Source organism: Oncorhynchus nerka, linkage group LG27 (genome assembly GCF_034236695.1).
Source record: "Oncorhynchus nerka isolate Pitt River linkage group LG27, Oner_Uvic_2.0, whole genome shotgun sequence".
NCBI lineage: Eukaryota > Metazoa > Chordata > Actinopteri > Salmoniformes > Salmonidae > Oncorhynchus > Oncorhynchus nerka.
The window spans coordinates 59,180,535-59,200,262 of record NC_088422.1 but is presented as its reverse complement, the minus strand read 5'-3'; the positions used below and the strand labels follow the sequence as shown (position 1 = coordinate 59,200,262).

General features: G+C 43.2%; 2 protein-coding genes across 14 annotated transcripts in view; one reads left to right on the top strand and one right to left on the bottom strand.

Moving 5' to 3' along the window:
- The window catches only part of LOC115112061 (gamma-butyrobetaine dioxygenase-like), a 24,398-nt gene extending 6,139 nt beyond the window's left edge, over positions 1-18,259 (top strand). For all 3 annotated transcript variants that reach the window (XM_029638773.2, XM_029638771.2, XM_029638772.2), the window contains exons 4-8: positions 9,131-9,329; positions 12,126-12,231; positions 12,469-12,665; positions 14,276-14,442; positions 14,731-18,259. In XM_029638773.2, coding sequence (XP_029494633.1) covers positions 9,131-9,329; positions 12,126-12,231; positions 12,469-12,665; positions 14,276-14,442; positions 14,731-14,891 — 830 coding nt within the window. In that variant the 3' untranslated portion in view covers positions 14,892-18,259. The remainder of the gene's footprint in view (positions 1-9,130; positions 9,330-12,125; positions 12,232-12,468; positions 12,666-14,275; positions 14,443-14,730) is intronic.
- The window catches only part of LOC115112059 (MAP kinase-activating death domain protein), an 88,278-nt gene continuing 84,634 nt past the window's right edge, over positions 16,085-19,728 (bottom strand). For 10 of the 11 annotated variants that reach the window (XM_065011815.1, XM_029638769.2, XM_029638770.2 and 7 more), the window contains one exon: positions 16,085-19,409. In XM_065011815.1, coding sequence (XP_064867887.1) covers positions 19,296-19,409 — 114 coding nt within the window. In that variant the 3' untranslated portion in view covers positions 16,085-19,295. The remainder of the gene's footprint in view (positions 19,410-19,728) is intronic. The other variant, XM_065011822.1, reaches the window with a different exon arrangement.

Here is a 19,728-nt window from a genome sequence, read left to right as displayed (position 1 = left end):
ATGGTGTTCCCCAGACACGGCTGCTTCTGTCAAAGTGTGCAGCCTGTCAATCTCTAGCCCAGAGGATGCCGCTTTCACACGTAGACCAGACTACATCGCTGAGGTATGCAGCGGCTGTATGTGAAATAGCTTAATAACCTGAGACCTTCGGCAAGGGATAAAGTCTGTGTGCAGTCCTGTTCAACTCCCCTCTTCTGCCTCTGCCATATGGAATACTGATTATAGGGAGGCTTAGTGGAAGTGGATGCTTAGAGACACCATTTTGAAAGCCAAACTCAACTCTCTCTGCAACTGAGGGGACCTTGTTCTGACCAGTCTAGCTATTCAAATAGTAGGCTATTTGGCATTTTTGAGCCTGCCTGGAGTGCCAGGCGAGTGGGGTTTGCACTTTTGAGACTATTCCATTGGTTATATTATGCAATGCAAGCTCAGTCGAGCACAGCATTCGTATTTTAATTATTTCAAGTAATATTTTAAACCCAGGTCTGGTTCTGACCTCACTCAATCATCTAGGCTAGAGCTTGAAGCCATAGTGTGTGTATAGTATACAAACAAACACTCAAAGACTTTGTGCACAGGGAGATTGGAATCTACAAGCGGTGTTTGTCATCATTATATTTGTTAGTGTTTACACATCATGTTTATTTTACCGAGGGCCTTAGCAACCGCAAGTTGTTTTGCCTTCTTATTCCAAAGGCATTCTAGGAATGGTACCATAGTCATTTTCGGTTTCCGAAACCCTTGTCTTGGAGATGTGGCTTTGGGGGCTGTGGATCTGATTCAATCATTTTATGGATCTGTTTTAATCACCCCTCCATGGGAAATATTGGATAGCGCTCTTATATTGAAGTACAGTGGTAAGAAAAAGTATGTGAACCCTTTGGAATTACCTGGATTTCTGCATAAATTGGTCGTAAATCAAAACAGACAGTCTGCTTAAGCTAATAACACACAAACAAAATGTTTTTATGTCTTTATTGAACACACCGTGTAAACATTGTGAACCCTTGGATTTAATAACTGGTTGACCCTCCTTTGGCAGCAACAACCTCAACCAAACGTTTTCTGTAGTTGCGTATCAGACCTGCACAACGGTCAGGAGGAATTTTGGACCACTGTTTCAGTTCAGCAATATTCTTGGGATGTCTGGTGTGAACCGCTCTCTTGAGGTCATGCCACAGCATCTCAATTGGGTTGAGGTCTGGAATTTGATTGGGCCACTCAGTATTTTCTTATGCTGAAGCCATTCTGTTTGTGTTTTGGGTTGTTGTCCTGTTGCATCACCTTACTTCTGTTGGGCTTCAATTGGCGGACAGATAGCCTTACATTCTCCCGCAAAATGTCTTGATAAACTTGCAAATTCATTTTTCCGTAGTTGATAGCAAGCTGTCCAGGCCCTGAGGTAGCAAAACAGCCCCAAACCATGACGCTCCCTCCAACATACTTTACAGTTGGGATGAGGTTTTGATGTTGGTGTGCTGTGCTTTTTTTCTCCACACAGTGTTGTGTGTTCCTTCCAAACAACTCAACTGTAGTTTCATCTGTCCACAGAATATTTTGAACTTCAGACGTGCAGAAAAGTTTTTTTTTGGACAGCAGTGGCTTCTTCCGTGGTGTCCTCCCATGAACACCATTCCTGTTTAGTGTTTTACGTATCGTAGACTGTTAGCATGTTCCAGAGATTTATGTAAGTCTTCAGTTGATTTTTCTCAACCTCATTGAGCATTCTGCGCTGTGCTCTTGCAGTCATTTTGCAGGACAGCCACTCCTAAGGAGGCTAGCAACAGTGCTGAACTTGATCCATTTATAGACCATTTGTCTTACCGTGGACTTTTAGAGATACTTTTGGAACCCCTTCCAGCTTTATGCAAGTCAACAATTCTTAATCTTAGGTCTTCTGAGATCTCGTTTGTTGGAGGCATGGTTCACATCAGGCAATACTTCTTGTGAATAGCATACTTACATTTTGTGAGTTTTTATAGGGCAAGGCAGCTCTAACCAACATCTCCAATCTCGTCTCATTCATTAGACTCCAGGTTAGCTGACTCCTGACTCCAGTTAGCTTTTGGTGAAGTCATTGGCCTTAAGAGTTCATATACTTTTTCCAACCTACGCTGTGAATGTTTAAATTATGTATTCAGTATAGACAAGAAAAATCCAATCTTTTTTATTTATTTTACTAGGCAAGTCAGTTAAGAACATTAAAAACAAATTCTTATTTTCAATGACGGCCTAGGAACAGTGAGTTAACTGCCTTGTTCAGGGGCAGAATGACAGATTTGTACCTTGTCAGCTCGGGGATTCAATCTTGCAACCTTTCGGTTACTAGTCCAACGCTCTAACCACTAGGCTACCCTTTGTGTGTTATTAGATGAAGCAGACTGTGTTTGTCTATTGCTGTGACTTAAAATATGATCTGATCTTCATCTATGACCAATTTATGCAAAAGTCTAGGTATTTCCAAAGGGTTCACATACTTTTTCTTGACACTGTAGTTCCAACAGTAGTGTAGTTATTATTACCATTATTATTAGGCATTGTCTATCTAGGCCGACAGAGATGGCCGCCTCGCTTCGCGTTCCTAGGAAACTATGCAGTTTTTTGTTTTTTATGTGTTATTTCTTACATTGGTACCCCAGGTCATTTTAGGTTTCATTACATACAGTGCCTTGCGAAAGTATTCGGCCCCCTTGAACTTTGCGACCTTTTGCCACATTTCAGGCTTCAAACATAAAGATATAAAACTGTATTTTTTTGTGAAGAATCAACAACAAGTGGGACACAATCATGAAGTGGAACGACATTTATTGGATATTTCAAACTTTTTTAACAAATCAAAAACTGAAAAATTGGGCGTGCAAAATTATTCAGCCCCTTTACTTTCAGTGCAGCAAACTCTCTCCAGAAGTTCAGTGAGGATCTCTGAATGATCCAATGTTTACCTAAATGACTAATGATGATCTTGCCTATGCCGCTCTGTACCCTCACTCATTCATGTATCTTTATGTACATATTCTTTATCCCCTTACACTTGTGTCTATAAGGTAGTAGTTTTGGAATTGTTAGCTAGATTACTTGTTGGTTATTACTGCATTGTCGGAACTAGAAGCACAAGCATTTCGCTACACTCGCATTAACATCTGCTAACCATGTGTATGTGACAAATAAAATTTGATTGGATTTGATTTGATAACATTATCAGTACACTCTTAGAAAAAAGGGTTCCAAAAGGGTACTTTGGCTGTCCCCATAGGATAACCCTTTTTGGTTCCAGGGAGAACCGTTTTTTAGTTCCACGCAGAACCCTTTTGGGTTCCATGTAGAAACCTCTGGGGAAAGGGTCCTACATGGAACCCAGAAGGGTTCGACCTGGTACCAAAAATGGTTCTTCAAAGGGTTTTCCAATGGGGACAGCCGAAAACCCCTTTTAGGTTCCAGATAGCACCTTTTATTTTAAGAGTGTAGTAGTCATTACCTTCTGTGTGTTTATCAAATGTTCCATCTTGCCGCCTCCTGTGAACAGTAATAAAGCCTGTAAACTGGCACTATTGTGTCCTTAAGGCCTCTTTGAACGCTTAAGGAGGATAATGATTATCCTCGGTGAGTGATGTGGTGTTTTCTCACTTTCTGGCTAGTGTACTTTCAGCCTTTTACCTACCGTGAGGTGACGAAGCAGTGTTGGCTGGCTTACCCAAGAGGCCACAGTCTTTTCTCACACATCTTCCTCTGGACTCTTCTCCACCGACTGCTGCCAGTAAATGTGTCAACACCTTTACTCACTGTCTGCTTGGTCACGACCATAGTGCCTAATGAGTCACTCTCTTCCCTGCAGTGCAAATTTTGGAGTGCATCTGTTTAAAGCATCCCTTCATGAGATAAACAGGCCTAATCTGACTCTGGGCCAGTTGTTAGTGGTATAACGAGAGATCCTTAAGACTGTCCTTAAAAAACTCCTTGTTTGGCCACCAAGAAATGGAACATTCTGCTCTGATGTAGTTTTAGCAAGCAAGCCATGTTTGTAAATGGTAATAAAATAGAATATAATTGCTTATCACTTTTTAATGAGACAGTGATAACTAGCTTGGCTTAGAGATGAACACAAGTATGAATATTTTTTTAAATAGTTACTTAACGGCATACATATTGCATTCACTGGGTTCACTGTCTACAGTGGCTTGCGAAAGTGTTCACCCCCTTGGCAATTTTTCCTATTTTGTTGCCTTACAACCTGGAATTAAAATAGATTTTTGGGGGGATTTGTATAATTTGATTTACACAACATGCCTACCTTTTTGAAGAGGCAAAATATTTTTTTTATTGTGAAACAAACAAGAAATAATAAGAAAACTGTCTTGGTCTGTGAGATTTGGTGGGCGGCCCTCTCTTGGCAGGTTTGTTGTGGTGCCATATTCTTTCCATTTTTTAATAATGAATTTGATGGTGCTCCGTGGGATGTTCAAAGTTTCTGATATTTATTTATAACTCAATCCTGATCTGTACTTCTCCACAACTTTGTCCCTGACCTGTTTGGAGAGCTCCTTGGTCTTCATGGTGCCGCTTGCTTGGTAGTGCCCCTTGCTTAGTGGGGCCTTTCAGAACAGGTGTGTATATATACTGAGGTCATGTGACACTTAGATTGCACACAGGTGGATCTTAACTAATTATGTGACTTCTGAAGGTAATTGGTTCCACCAGATCTTATTTAGGGTCTTCATAGCAAAGGGGGTGAATACATATGCATGCACCACTTTTCAGTTTTGAATTTCTTTTAACAAGTTATTTTTTTCATTTCACTTTCACTACTTTGTGTATGTCCATTACATGAAATCCAAATAAAAATCAATTTAAATTACAGGTTGTAATGCAACAAAATAGGAAAAATACCAAGGGGGATGAATACTTTTGCAAGGCACTGTATAATACTCTCATCAGCTCTAATAGCAAACTGTCTGAATGTGATGATAATCTGCACGACTGGGCCTCAGTTAGTCCTAATGGAACTTGATTGGTTCCTCCTCATCCAAACAGCAGCTGATATGTCTTTCCTTTCACTTAATGGGAGTCTGGCTCTTCCTTGACTCATGAATGTAGAATCCATCTGGACCTATGTGCTCTTGTGGCGATGCGTGAGAACACATCAGTTTAAAAAAAACAAGGCCCCTGAAAACATAGCTGTAGTGGTGCATCAATGGAAAAACACGCATCTTTCCCCAAACCTCACCATTTCCATATACACACACACACTGATTGTCTATCAAGAAGATGAATCTCCCCGCTGAGCACATGCGCACACACACACACACACACACACACACACACACACACACACACACACACACACACACACACACACACAGTTGGATGCGTGTGGTATCCTAAAGTGGATGTGTAACCAGGCCAGCGCAGCACAGTACAGCTCAGCTCAGTTCAGCTTTACTGCTCAGGAGATTGAAAATGATATTAAAGATCTGGAAGGACTGAATAGGTGTAAGCAACATGGGGAAATTCCATCCAGCCCACCTGAGGGCTAGGTCAAGCTATAATCAGAGGGGCAAGCTATTATTGCTGACTCCTATCCAAGTCTTCCAGATCTATAAAAAGTACCATGGGGCAGAGGTAGGAATTAGGGGTTGGTTTGGATTTGGTCATCAGCACACACACACACACACACACACACACACACACACACACACACACACACACACACACACACACACACACACACACACACACACACACACACACACACACACACACACACACACACACACACACACACACACACACACACACACACACACACACACACACACACACACACACACACACAGTTGGATGCGTGTGGTATCCTAAAGTGGATGTGTAACCAGGCCAGCGCAGCACAGTACAGCTCAGCTCAGTTCAGCTTTACTGCTCAGGAGATTGAAAATGATATTAAAGATCTGGAAGGACTGAATAGGTGTAAGCAACATGGGGAAATTCCATCCAGCCCACCTGAGGGCTAGGTCAAGCTATAATCAGAGGGGCAAGCTATTATTGCTGACTCCTATCCAAGTCTTCCAGATCTATAAAAAGTACCATGGGGAGGCAGAGGTAGGAATTAGGGGTTGGTTTGGATTTGGTCATCAGAGTCCTTGAGCGTTCCAGTAAGAACACTGTATACACTGTGTTATTAAAGCTGAGAAGGCAGAGGTGGCACTGTGGTGCAAGTCTCTCCATTAAACAGAGAAAGGTTAGTTTGTTGTATTGGACGGAGGGTGGGAAGCGTTCTCCAGAGAAGGACTAGCTGTGCCACGTCAGTTTAAGACAGACTCTTTGTAAATAGGACTATAACAGCTACAATGTGATACACTGCAGGTGACGTGTGTGTGTGTGTGTGTGTGTGTGACTGTGTGTTTATGTGACTTCACTTCTCATATGATTGGATGCAGGATTGTAGTTGTTTTGAGGAAACCTCCGTATTCCACTAGATGTTAACATTCCTCTGGCCGATATACCACACAATTCCATTCATCTAAAATGTCAGTACAGCTGCAAGCTTGTCCTGATAATTATAGTGGGCACACTCACTGGCCTCAGCCCCCTTTGCAATGAAAGCACTGATGAATGCCACCATGTTTGTGAAGGCCTTTACAACACATACAATACGGCGTCTAATTCCTCCAGTCGAAACCGAGGGGCGTCAGAAGGACTGAACTCCACAATTTGACCCTCTGAGGAAGTTGATCTAGTGGATTAGAATTGCGAAAGACCCTGCTTACACACAAAACAGCCTTTTGGAGAACCACGACTCAAGTAGAGCGTTGAGAGAACTTCCAGCGCGAGAGGAGAGCAGACAGAGAGAGGGCGGGGGATGGAGGAGAGAGAGCGGGTGGTGGGGGAGATGGGGAGAGAGAGAAAATAAGAGGGAGAGAGACTGCCGTCAGCAACAGGAACCGCAGCTTCAGGTTTCCTCGTCTGGAAAAGCCACAGCAGCAGACCAAGACCAACGGAAGGGAGGAAAGGCATTATGCACACATGAATACACTCACATAAATGTGTGTCCATACACACACTTCCGTCAAACTGAAAGATAACACATAATACGTACACAAGCATAATAGTGTCACATAAAAACTCCTGGGTTCTAATACACATACATACTAGGACTGACACAGGAACTAGCTCTCTCAAAACACACAATCTCAGGCTTTGTGTGTGTGTATCTCAGTTAACCCTGGCTGGAAACTATGCAAGAGTCAGGGAGACTAATCGCTAATTGGCTTGGTTGACCAACGCTACACGTTCCAGGAAATCAGAGCAGCGATTTTGCGCTTGGTGAGAATTTGAGTGTCAAGCATTACACGGCAATAACCGAGCAGAACGCTCTGGGCCCTGCACCATCTGAACCCTCCCAGCCCGGGCCCACTGCCCAGCCAGCCGCTCTCATACCCCATCCATCATCCACTAAAGGGCCTACCTGGGTTTAGCTCTCTCTGCTCTGATTCTCTCTATGCTCCTTTCCACTCTCCACTTTCTCTCGCTCTCTTCCCTCTGCATTTGTCTCTCTCTCTTCCTCTCATTTCCTCTCTCCTTACTCTCTTCTCTTCATTTTTCTTGTCTCTTAAGGATTGAAAACCGATTTGTTCAAAACGTAACAGTGAAGGTAGTGAGTACTGGTCTTGAGTCAAATCAGGAGATAACCAGTGATGTTAGCCACGTTTACCAGACAAGAAAATGTCCACTTACAGGGGGGGGGAAGGCAAGTTCAGCCAAAACTCCTAATTCGATATGACATGCTTTTAACTCCGCTGTTATGGCTTACTCCGTCATGTGTGATATCCAAAACCTCAGGGCTGTCCCTGAATCACCGTTCTGCCTCTAGCCAAGAACTTTATGTCCTCCTTTGTGTGGATACATACTAGCTGGTCAAATGGTATCTATGGGCTAGTCTGATTTCATGGGAGTACTTGTAACATTATATATAATATTGGAAGGAACTAGCCTATATTCTAGAAGTCCCCATACTTCAACCTTCTCTTCATCGGTGACCCTCAACATCAGCCAGCCTTTAATAAAGAGTTATTTTACTTTTTGACCTATGCTACAGTTTTTTTGGGAGATGACAGCGTGAAGGGAGATGTAAAAACCTGCTGTGGGTTAAGTCATCAGTATCAGTGAAGGGTATCATTGTATCTCGATGACTCATTGTTTCAGCTGAAAAGGGTCAGGATCATTCCCCAGGGGTGGCAATCAAGCTGCAGCTTCTTCCTGCATAAGCCCCTACACACACAGAGACTCCATGCGTTACATACATTTCTAACATCTGACTTGGATTTGTACTCCACTTAATCCAGATGAATTGCCACTGAAGAGGTTTGTTGTACCCCTTGGTTTGTTTTTGAATAATTAATTAACACTAACTTTGTACCCCTCCCCCCCCCCCCCCCACACACACACACTAAATGTGCTCGGCAGCTGTGTCTGCAATGCAGGAGCCACTGGAGAGAGCCTCTATGGAAAAAGGGCTGAAGCCAGCTGGGTGCGAAGCGAAGCAGTGGGAGGCTTTTTCCACTGCTGTCAGTCGAGACATGCAGACTCTTCTCACCCCTCTCTCCCCTTCCCCTTCTTCCTCACAGAGTATTCCAACCGTAGCGAGCTGGCTTCCCTCCCTCCCTCCTATCCCTTGGAGGAAACGTTTCATGGACACAGACACATTATGTACAGACAGTACAGACGGTGTCCAGGAGCATTACACATATTGCCGTTAGAGTCCATTGTCCATTGACAGACTGTGGTTTCTGTTCATGTGTCCATATGGTTGTGACAACCTGAGCTGTCCTACACCAAGGCAAACAAGCATTGGTAGAAAATGGCCGAAATGTTGTATTGCAAAATGCTGACGTTGAAGAATACTGGAGATTTACCACGTTTTCAGAAATCCTGCTTCAAGGATTTTCAGTTGAAGGATTCCCTCCCTACACATTCCCTCCTGATTCTGGGGAACCTCCAACTGGAATTCCTGAAAAACCTGGGAACTTTGACAAACAATGATACGATACAGGACGGTATAATACAGACTATACGATACAGACTATACAGGATGATACAATACTTTAATGAAGTGCATCTATCTCCTTGGCTCACTCAGAGCGTATGTACTGGGACTCAGAGCTACAGATCCCCACGGCCAACTTCGAGGAGGTCCTCCACGATGACAAGGCCGCCCTGGCCTGGCTGCTGGCTCTACGCCGCGTGGGAATCGTCTACCTGAAGGGGGCGCCGGTGGAGCAGGGTCAGGTGGCCCGCCTCAGCCAGAGGATCGGATACCTAAGACTGACGTTCTATGGGTGAGAAACCATGCCCTCTGACTGTATTAGCTTCATACAATCTTAAGCCACACCACGGGCATACCATTTCTAAAAGCTCTGCATTTTCCACTCAGCTTTATATTTCCACTGCAGCAGATTCACTAGGGTGCGTTTGAACTTTGCCATCATGTCTCATTTTCCTAAATATCCTAATTCTAGAAACCCATTGCTACTCTCAACTATCCGCTCCTTTTGTATACTGAGGATAACATGGACAGCGTGGTTAAACCAGACTGAACGCTACGCTCACTATTGTTGCCGTCAGTCTGGATTATCCAGAAGTTTTATGGACATGCAACCTAATTGAGTTTTGGTAGGTAGGACTCAGTCCAAAATTCATCCAGGGGATGTTAAGCCCGAGGTATTACCCAATACATTCAATCAAATCAAATAAAAAAATTCACATGCGCCGAATACAACCTTACCGTGAAATGTTTCTTTACAAGACCTTAACCAACAACGCAGTTCAATAAATAAAGTTAAGAAAATATTTACTAAATAAACGAAAGTTTAAAAAAATAATCTAATCAAATGAAAAAAGAATGACATAACAATAACGAGGCTATGTACAGGAGGTACCGGTACCAAGTCAATGTGCAGGGGTACAGGTTAGTCGAGGTAGTTTGTAAAGTGACTATACATTTATAATAAACAGCGAGTAGCAGCAGTGTAAAAATAAAGGGGGGCGGTCAATGTAAATAGTCCGGGTAGCCATTTGATTCATTGTTCAGAAGTCTTATTGTTTGGGGGTAGAAGCTGTTAATGAGCCTTTTGGTCCTAGACGTGGCGCTCCGGTACCACTTGCCGTGCGGTAGCACGGAGAGAACAGTCTATGACTTGGGTGACTGGTGTCTTTGGCAATTCTTTGGGCCTTCCTCTGACACCGCCTAGTATATAGGTCCTGGATGTCAGGAAGCTTGGCCCCAGTGATGTACTGGGCCGTACACACTACCCTCTGTAGCGCCTTACTGTCAGATGCCAAGCAGTTGCCGCTGATGCAACCGGTCGCGATGCTCTCATTGGTGCAGTTGTAGAACTTTTTGAGGATTTTGATGACCCATGCCAAATCTTTTCAGTCTCCTGAGGGGGAAAAGGTGTTGTCATGCCCTATTCTGACTTACAGGGCGGTAATCATTTTGGCAGATAACCTTCACTTTCTTGGGCACAGGGACTATGGTGGTCTGTTTGAAACATGTACGTATAACAGACTTGGTCAGGGAGAGTTTGAAAATGTCAGCAAAGACACTTACCAGTTGGTCCCTGCATGCTTTGAGTACACGTCCTGGTAATCCGTCTGGCCCCGCAGTTTTGTGAATGTTGACTTGTTTAAAGGTCTTGTTGATCTGTAATCACACAGTCGTCCGGAACAGCTGGTGCTCTCATGCATGCTTCAGTGTTGCTTGCCTTGAAGCGAGCATAAAATGCATTTAACTCGTCTGGTAGGCTCGCGTCACTGGGCAGCTCGTGGCTTGGTTTTCCTTTGTAGTCTGTAATATTTTTCGAGCCCTGCCACATCCGACGAGCATCAGAGCCGGTGTAGTAAGAGCGGTTACTGAGGTGGTATATCCCTCAATACCATTGGATGAATCCCGGAACATATTCCAGTCTGTGCTAGCAAAACAGTCCTGTAGCGTAGCATCCACATCATCTGACCACTTACGTATTGATCTAGTTACTGGTATTTCCTGCTTTAGTTTTTGCTTATAAGTAGGAATCAGGAATATAGAATTATGGTCAGATTTGTAAAATGGATGGCTAAGGAGAGCTTTGTATGCGTCTCTGTGTGTGGAGTAAAGGTGGTCTAGAGTTTCTTTTTCCATCCATCATGTGACATGCTGGTAGAACGGATTTAAGGTTGCCTGCATTAAAGTCCCCAGCCACTAGGAGCACCGCTTCTGGATGAGCGTTTTCTTGTTTGCTTATGGCCTTATACAGCTCATGAGTGCGGTCTTAGTGCCAACATCAGTTTGTGGTGGTAAATAGATGGCTACGAATAATATAGATGGTGTGGTCTACAGCTTATCATAAGGTATTCTACCTCAGACGAGCAATACCTCAAGACTTCTTTAATATTAGACATTGTGCACTAGCAGTTATTGACAAATAGGCACACACTCCGCTCCTCGTCTTACCAGATGTAGCTGCTCTGTCCTACCCATACACAGAGAAGCCAGCCAGCTCTATATTATCCGTGTCATCGTTCAGCCACGTCTAGGTGAAACATAAGAGATTACAGTTTTTAATGTCCCGTTGGTAGGATAGTCTTACTCGTAAATCGTCCAGTTTGTTTGCCAATGGTTGCACGTGGGCCAATAAAGCTGAGGTTGGAACAACAAGCATCCCACAGCCAGCAGTTTAGCCCAGGTCAGAGGAAGCTAACAGCTGCGAACCAAAGCAAGAGACATGTCATTAAAGAAGCTGCAGTTTTTATTTATTGTAAGGGGAAAAAAAGAATTATTCCGCAATCAACAACCCAAGAGACACAACATAAAACCAGGGCACATATTTGCATATATTTGAGCACAGCGACTCCATGCCAAGAGCAAAGAAGACACCTAGTTTAATTGGCATACTATTTTAACAGCATCCATTTAACAAATGCTAGAAATGTAGGACAATGAATAACTTTTTCCACGTCCTGTTGCTCTTGAACCTTTTTAATGTTTCCAAAGACAATGCCTTGGTCCTTAGTTCTCAACACCTTTTGTGATTAGATAATTAGTTAATAATCATTAATAATAGACCTTTCTTAAATTTGTCTCATTCCTTCCTCAGGCACACATGGCAGGTGCAGGACAAATCCCAGGCTAACAACATGGCCTACACAGCTGGCAAACTCAGTCTCCACACTGACTATCCAGCACTGCACTATCCACCTGGAGTGAGTAGACAGGATCCACCGTCATCTTCGTGAAATCTACATTAATCCTCTACTTTCCCACTATCAGTCAGACAGCTGAGTCACATCTGGATAAAACACTCCTGCGCACGCACACGCATATATTTAAGCCGTTTACTGCACACAGTCCCCACCCCCCATATTTTAAGATGTATGTATCCTGTATGGGATGGCTGTTAGAGTACTAATAGTACTAATATCCTGTATGGCTGGTTGCAGGTGCAGTTCCTGCATTGCCTGAGCCAGGCTGGTGAGGGAGGGGAGAGTGAAGCAGTGGACGGCTTCCACATGGCAGAAAAACTGAGAAGAGAAGACCCAGAGGCTTTCAGGACCCTCACCTCCCTACAGGTGGACTTCACCGACACAGGGTCCGACTACTGTGACTTCATGGTGCAGTCCAAGAACCACATCATAGAGTGAGTGAGCGCCACACTATTAAAATACATAAGACATGGATGCATTGGCCTGTTTTTTGCACACATAAGAGCCATCATTCAGCTTACATATTAATGTGACTTGACAGGAGGTCAGTCTAGAACTGCTGCAGGTTGCACACTGACCAAAATACACACGGATATGGACACTCACTCACTTACATTCTCAAGATTATCTCAAAGCTACATGGATGTGATTTAGGAGCATGATGGATATGTGTTGCCATCTGCTGCTCAGAATGTAAACCGCAGAATCAATGTATAATACACAACCTGCAACCAATGTTCACTCTAAGGAGCTGTGCGCAGAATAAATATCAGCCCGTGCAGAGAAGCATGAGATTGAAATTCACACAACTTTCAAGAGTTTTCCCCTTTAGTTAACACTATCAACATTTCACTCTACTGTGGAAATTGTGCTCGAATCAACCAATATTAGCCACTTTCAATGTAACATACAGAAACAAAACGAACTATGCAAGACTTAATATGCTAAACTAACTGTGCAAGAGATTTTCTTGTAGGAAGAGCGCATTGGAGTAGGATTCAATTGCATTGACAGGCACGACTCAGGCCCATACTCTAGATAGACCAGTGCACCATAAACAATCAGAGCTGCAGTAGGCCTATATGCAAAAACATTGCCATATGGATCTGTGCCATTTACTTTGAACTGGACTGTGTTTACAGCGTGAGTTTTTACATCAAAGCGAGAGTTTATGTAGCCACTTGTGCACATTTGTTCATATTCTTTGCTAGTTAGTGAATTATTATCCCAGTTATAGCAACTTTTTTTGTCAGCAATGGGGGACTGGTTGCTTCATACAAGAACACAAAATGTGCGCATTTCTAGACATCTTTGAAAAGCAAGTCAGGTAAAGAGCTTGTTTATGTTTTAAAGGGGCAGTGTTATATTTTGAGATGGTCTTGAATAAGCCAAGTAGCCAATAGGCAGAGGGTAGCATACTTTTTCTGGTTATCTGTAAAGTGGAATGGGAATAATAATACATTTTATTTTTGGTTTCTTGCATCAAACCACACAACATTTTCAGTCACCTCCTTGTCTGAAGAACAAGTGGATAAACAGGTTAATGTCAAGTCTTGCATGTTTTTTTTCTCCAAAAGTCTCATGGAATGTAGACCTACTTTGTACACCACACATTTGCTGCTACTGTAGGCTGAATGATAGACCAACTATTTACATATTAAAATGTTATGGGATAAAAAAATTCTCCATGGTTTTTGATGGTAGGCCACTCTAATAGGCCTACATTATGATCAAATTCCCACAGTAACCAACTTGGCCACTGTTAAAACTGTAACTTAAAGCGTTAAAGCCTCAGTGTTCACAGTAAACGTGCCCCGGGAAGTTGCACAGAATTTTGCTCAGTGCCCAATTTTTTGGGAGGGAACATTGCCTTCAACTGATGGACACTGATCATTCTTATATGATTGTATCAGATATGAGCATCTGACACTTGTCAACTTATTATGCAACAAGACCTAGATGTCCATCATGCAGTCATTTTCATAGTTTCTAAAGGTTGACACACACACACACTAACATTGGCACCCTTCCTCTCTCTGAGCAGTGTTGACAGTGATGGGCGGGTGGTACGGATCAACTACAACAATGCCACCAGGGACTCTGTGCTGGACCTCCCCCTGCACCAGGTCCAGGCCTTCTACAGCTCCCTCAAGGCCTACATCCAGCTGATGACGCGACCAGAAAACATGCTCACCTACAAGATGGAGCCTGGTTAGTGTGTGTGTGTGCATGAGTGTGCCCCTTCAAGATTAGCAGTTCAATTGAAGCTTCCCTGGATAAAAGTTGGCAATAGGAATTGTATTGTAAGATTTTGCATGAATTGTAGTTACAAATGTTGTAGAGGTGGTAGATTTACCGTCTATGACTATTGGTTATCTTTTATATGGCATACTGAAGAGGCACTTGAGAGGTAGCCTATTCGTTTTAACTTTCATCTTGAAATATCTGTATATCATGGGTGAGTACTGAGTGGGCATATCCCTCCACCTCCTCCTGCAGGCGACCTGGTCACCTTTGACAACTGGCGCCTGCTCCATGGGCGGAAGAGCTATCTGAGCCACCCAGACCGGGTGAGACACCTGGAGGGAGCCTACCTGGACTGGGACGAAGTCATGTCTCGCCTGCGAATACTCTGCAAGTCTGTCAACGGAGAGAGCTAGACCCACCAAGCCCCCAGAGTGAAGCCTCCTCCAACTATATAGAACAGCATCGATCTACAGCAGGGCTCTCCAACCCTGTTCCGGGAGAGTTACTGTACTGTAGGTTTTCACTCCAACCCTAATCTAGTGCACCTGATTCTAATAATTAGTTGGGGTTGGAATTAAAACCTACGGGAGGGTATCTCTCCAGGAACAGGGTTGGAGAGTCCTGATCTATAGGATTTCTGAGCGTGGAAAAGAGGCTAATATTCTAGTAGGCTACGGCTACCCCTGTGTGGGTCAAGATGGCTGCCAGTCTTTTGAACAGAGTGACAAGTGGGCAAAGTGCAAGAAGATGGGGAAAATTTTTAGGGAAAGGGGTTTAGCACTTCCGTAAATGAATAACACTCCTCTTCATAAGTGCTAACAGAGGCATAGAAACTGTAAATGAGTAGCATACATATGAAAAATCTGTAATTTACTATATGAAGCAGGTAGACTATAACGCCTTTGCTCCTAGGGTTATGAAAGCGATAATATTTTCGCTATCTTTCGCTTTGCTCTAATCTATTTTTCTATTGGTCTGTGTTCTGCTGGTCAAAATTTGGTAGCACTTTACTACATCTACTTCTCAATGTCTTAAGTTTGTGACATTTTCTACCTCTGTCACAATAGAATAGTGTCTAGTTCAGTTCCAGCCATCTAACCTTAAGAAAAGAGTGTATAGCAATAGTATTAGCCCCCCAAATCAATATGTTTTTAATAACTCTCTATACGTAAAATGTATGCACACGCAAAGTTCACTCCCTAAATGGCATAGATTATTTACATTGTTTTGTCAATGAATAGATCTGCCATTTGTCTTCAATGGAGGACAACTTGTCCTCTACAGTACATGTGCATGTTGAAAGCCACAAATATTGTGCAACTTGGCATTGTTCCAGTAGCAACAAATATTTGTTATTGTTTGTTACAATCATAGGTGTCAATTGTCTATTCTATATTACATATGTAGTTCATGCTAACAGCGCTCATTGTAATAATTTGTGGTGATGTGTTAATAAAAAAAAAGGGTATTGCATTAAATCTTCACAAATGTTACTCTAGATTTCATTCTTGATATGTTTTCCAAATATATGTATGCACATTGGATGTGCTACATCATTTGTGTTCATCCAAACTGTGACATAATGACTTGTGACAAAATGGAGGGCTTTAGTTTTGACAACTTTTATTTTGATATTGCCAAAGCTGTACATGTTCTATAAATACTTTTTTTCACACCCATTTCAATTATTCCATCACTTTCACCACAGCAGCAGGCTAGCTACCACAATAATAGGGTTGGTTGGTTTCAAATACTCCCGTTTCTTAAGGTTCTCATATGTAACTAGTCTAAGAAACTATACCTAGTCTTCAAACTGTTTTGAGACCCTCATATTTACACCAGTGTTTTTATTGTCAATAATGAAATGCCTTAAATAATTGCCTCGTGGAATTTGTAACTATGTTCCTTACACAAGCATTTCCTCTCTAAAAAATAAAAGCCACTTAAACATTAAAAACAATATCATGATCACATAGCTGTATTATTCATATATTGCTGATCTGGCAAAACAATACACTGCATGTACACACTCAAACTGTGGGATTTACAGTTGGGCTGAAATGGGGCTAGAATGTATTTATTTCTCTTACCACAGTACTGACACAACATGAGGACTTAACGGACAAAACCATAACAGCAGGGCTTGATAGCGCAGCAGTAGGTTTAGAATCTCCAAATAGTGATTTTGCACTTATAAACAAGAGGTCATCATTTATTCACTTCAATAAATATGTAAGACAAGGAAGTCCTTTTAATATATATATATTTTTTTAACATTCTTTGCACTTTGAAAGCCAGAATAGCCGAGATGTTTTATCAGAACAATGATCTGGCTCTGGCTAACTATGTAAAGTATTGCACATCTAGTGAATAAACCACACATTGTAAAACATTTTATGGTGAAATGTACAGCATTCTGCTTCTCTTCAAATATTTTTGTCTCCATAGTAACATGCAATTCAATAAAGAGGACCACAGACAAGAAATTTGACAGTAGAACTACAGTAGTTTAGCCTCACCGGGCAAGCTAAAGAGATACGCGCATCTTGGACCACACAATATATTTTGTGATCAAAAGGAACGAAACCTTTAAAAAGCTTTTACATGCAGTGTTTGATGCACCATACAGTAGTAGTATTTAACAGTAGTAGTATTTAACAATGTGACACCCGTCAGTACTAGAGTGCTTTTTAAACATTTCACTGGTTTGGACTTGGGACAGACTGGAGTTTTACAGTAATACCACGTAGCACATAGAATATTCATCACACAGTCGCAGAGTGGACAGGGAGGTTTGGTTGCTTTCTTATCGACTTGCAGGGCTGTGCCTCACATATCCCTCCCCCTCACCGTCTCCATCCCATTAAAAACAACCAATGAGACCTTGGCAGCAGGCCAGGACGAGAGGTCAGTCACAAAGAGGGGACAGAGATGGGGGACGGACGGACCAAGTCTCCCCTTGAAGAACAAGCATGTGTACGGCCAAGGCCTCAGGCTGGGCCTGTATGGGAGGAGTCTAGAGGACGTGACCTGGGTTGGGAAATTTTACGCACGATGCCACAGACCAGGGTTCACATATACATACATACATGCATATATAAACTCAGCAAAAAGAGAAACGTCCCTTTTTCAGGACCCTGTCTTTCAAAGATAATTCGTAAAAATCCAAATAACTTCACAGATCTTCATTGTAAAGGGTTTAACACTGTTTCCCATGCTTGTTCAATGAACCATAAACAATGAACATGAACCTGTGGAACGGTCGTTAAGACACTAACAGCCTACAGACGGTGGGCAATTAAGGTCACAGTTCTGAAAACTTAGGACACGAAAGAGGCCTTTCTACGGACTCTGAAAAACACCAAAAGAAAGATGACCAGGGTCTCTGCTTATCTGAGTGAATGTGCCTTAGGCATGCTGCAAGGAGGTATGAGGACTGCAGATGTGGCCAGGGCAATAAATTGCAATGTCTGTACTGTGAGACGCCTAAGACAGCGCTACAGGGAGTGAAGACACACAGCTGATTGTCCTTGCAGTGGCAGACCACGTGTAACAACACCTACACAGGATCGGTACATCTGAACATCACACCTGCGGGACAGGTACAGCATGGCAACAACTGCCTGAGTTACACCAGGAACGCACAATCCCTCCATCAGTGCTCAGACTGTCCGCAATAGGCTGAGAGAGGCTGGAGGCCTGTTGTAAGGCAGGTCCTCACCACACATCACCGGCAACAACGTCGCCTATGGGCACAAACCCACCGTCGCTGGACCAGACAGGACTGGCAAAAAGTGCTCTTCACTGACGAGTCGCGGTTTTGTCTCACCAGGGGTGATGGTCGGATTCGCATTTATCGTCGAAGGATTGAGCGTTACACCGAGGCCTGTACTCTGGAGCAGGATCGATTTGGAGGGTCCGTCATGGTCTGGGGCGGTGTGTTACAGCATCATCGGACTGAGCTTGTTGTCATTGCAAGCAATCTCAACGCTGTGCGTTACAGGGAAGACATACTTCTCCCTCATGTGGTACCCCCTTCCAGCAGGCTTATCCTGACATGACCCTCCAGCATGACAATGCCACCAGCCATACTGCTCATTCTGTGCGTGATTTCCTGCAGGACAGGAATGTCAGTGTTCTGCCAAAGCCAGCGAAGAGCCAGGATCTCAATCCCATTGAGCACGTCTAGGACCTGTTTGGATCGGAGGGTGAGGGCTAGGGCCATTCCCCCTAGAAATGTCCGGGAACTTGCAGGTGCCTTGGTGGAAGAGTGGGGTAACATCTCACAGCAAGAACTGGCAAATCTGGCTCAGTCCATGAGGAGGAGATGCACTGCCGTACTTAATGCAGCTGGGGACCACACCAGATACTGACTGTTACTTTTGATTTTGACCCCCCCTTTGTGCAGGGACACTTCCACTTCTGTTATTCAAATGTCTGTGGAACTTGTTCAGTTTATGTCTCAGTTGATGAATCTTGTTAAGTTCATACAAATATTTACACGTTAAGTTTGCTGAAAATAAACGCAGTTGACAGTGAGAGGACGTTTCTTTTTTTGCTTAGTTTATGTACACACACACACACACGGGATTTTACTTACAGGGCCATGCACAAAGAGTAGAGGGTATTTCTTGGAGATGTACTTACAGGGTGCAAAAAGGAGTAGAGGTGTGTGCTTAAGTAGGTCAAGGATTGTCAGAACTCAATGTCATAGTAGGACCGAGATTCCACTTTGTTGCAGAGTGAGAGGCACAGGGGGTTTTGTGTGTGTGTGTGTGGGAGGGGGGGGGGGGGGTGTAGATTGGATGGGCCGTAGACTAGCTGGGCAGGGGTCTTGGAGATAGGAGCTTGGACTTGCCTTCTGCTTCCTTCCCCTTCACCGCAGCCACGTAGGAGAAAAGGCAGAGGACGGAGTAACAGATCTGGTGTGCCTGTTTGAGAGCAAGAAAAAAAAGAGAGCGAGAGCATGAGGGAAGTGTAGCTTTGACATAGCTACTTGTGGCGTAGTCATACTACTTGTGCCTCCTTACTCTTTATTATTTGGTGTCATGGCTCTGTAGAACTTACACTAATCGTTTTATGAACAAAAAGAGGATTATATTATTTGATAAAATATATATTACATGCATTTTAGAAATGAAAAGGTATTACTCTTCAAAATTGTGTCAGGACATATATGCTATGCAGTACTGTTAAAACAGATCTGGTGGCTATTGAATGGAAAGAGTATGGCGTTAGCTACGACAGCGG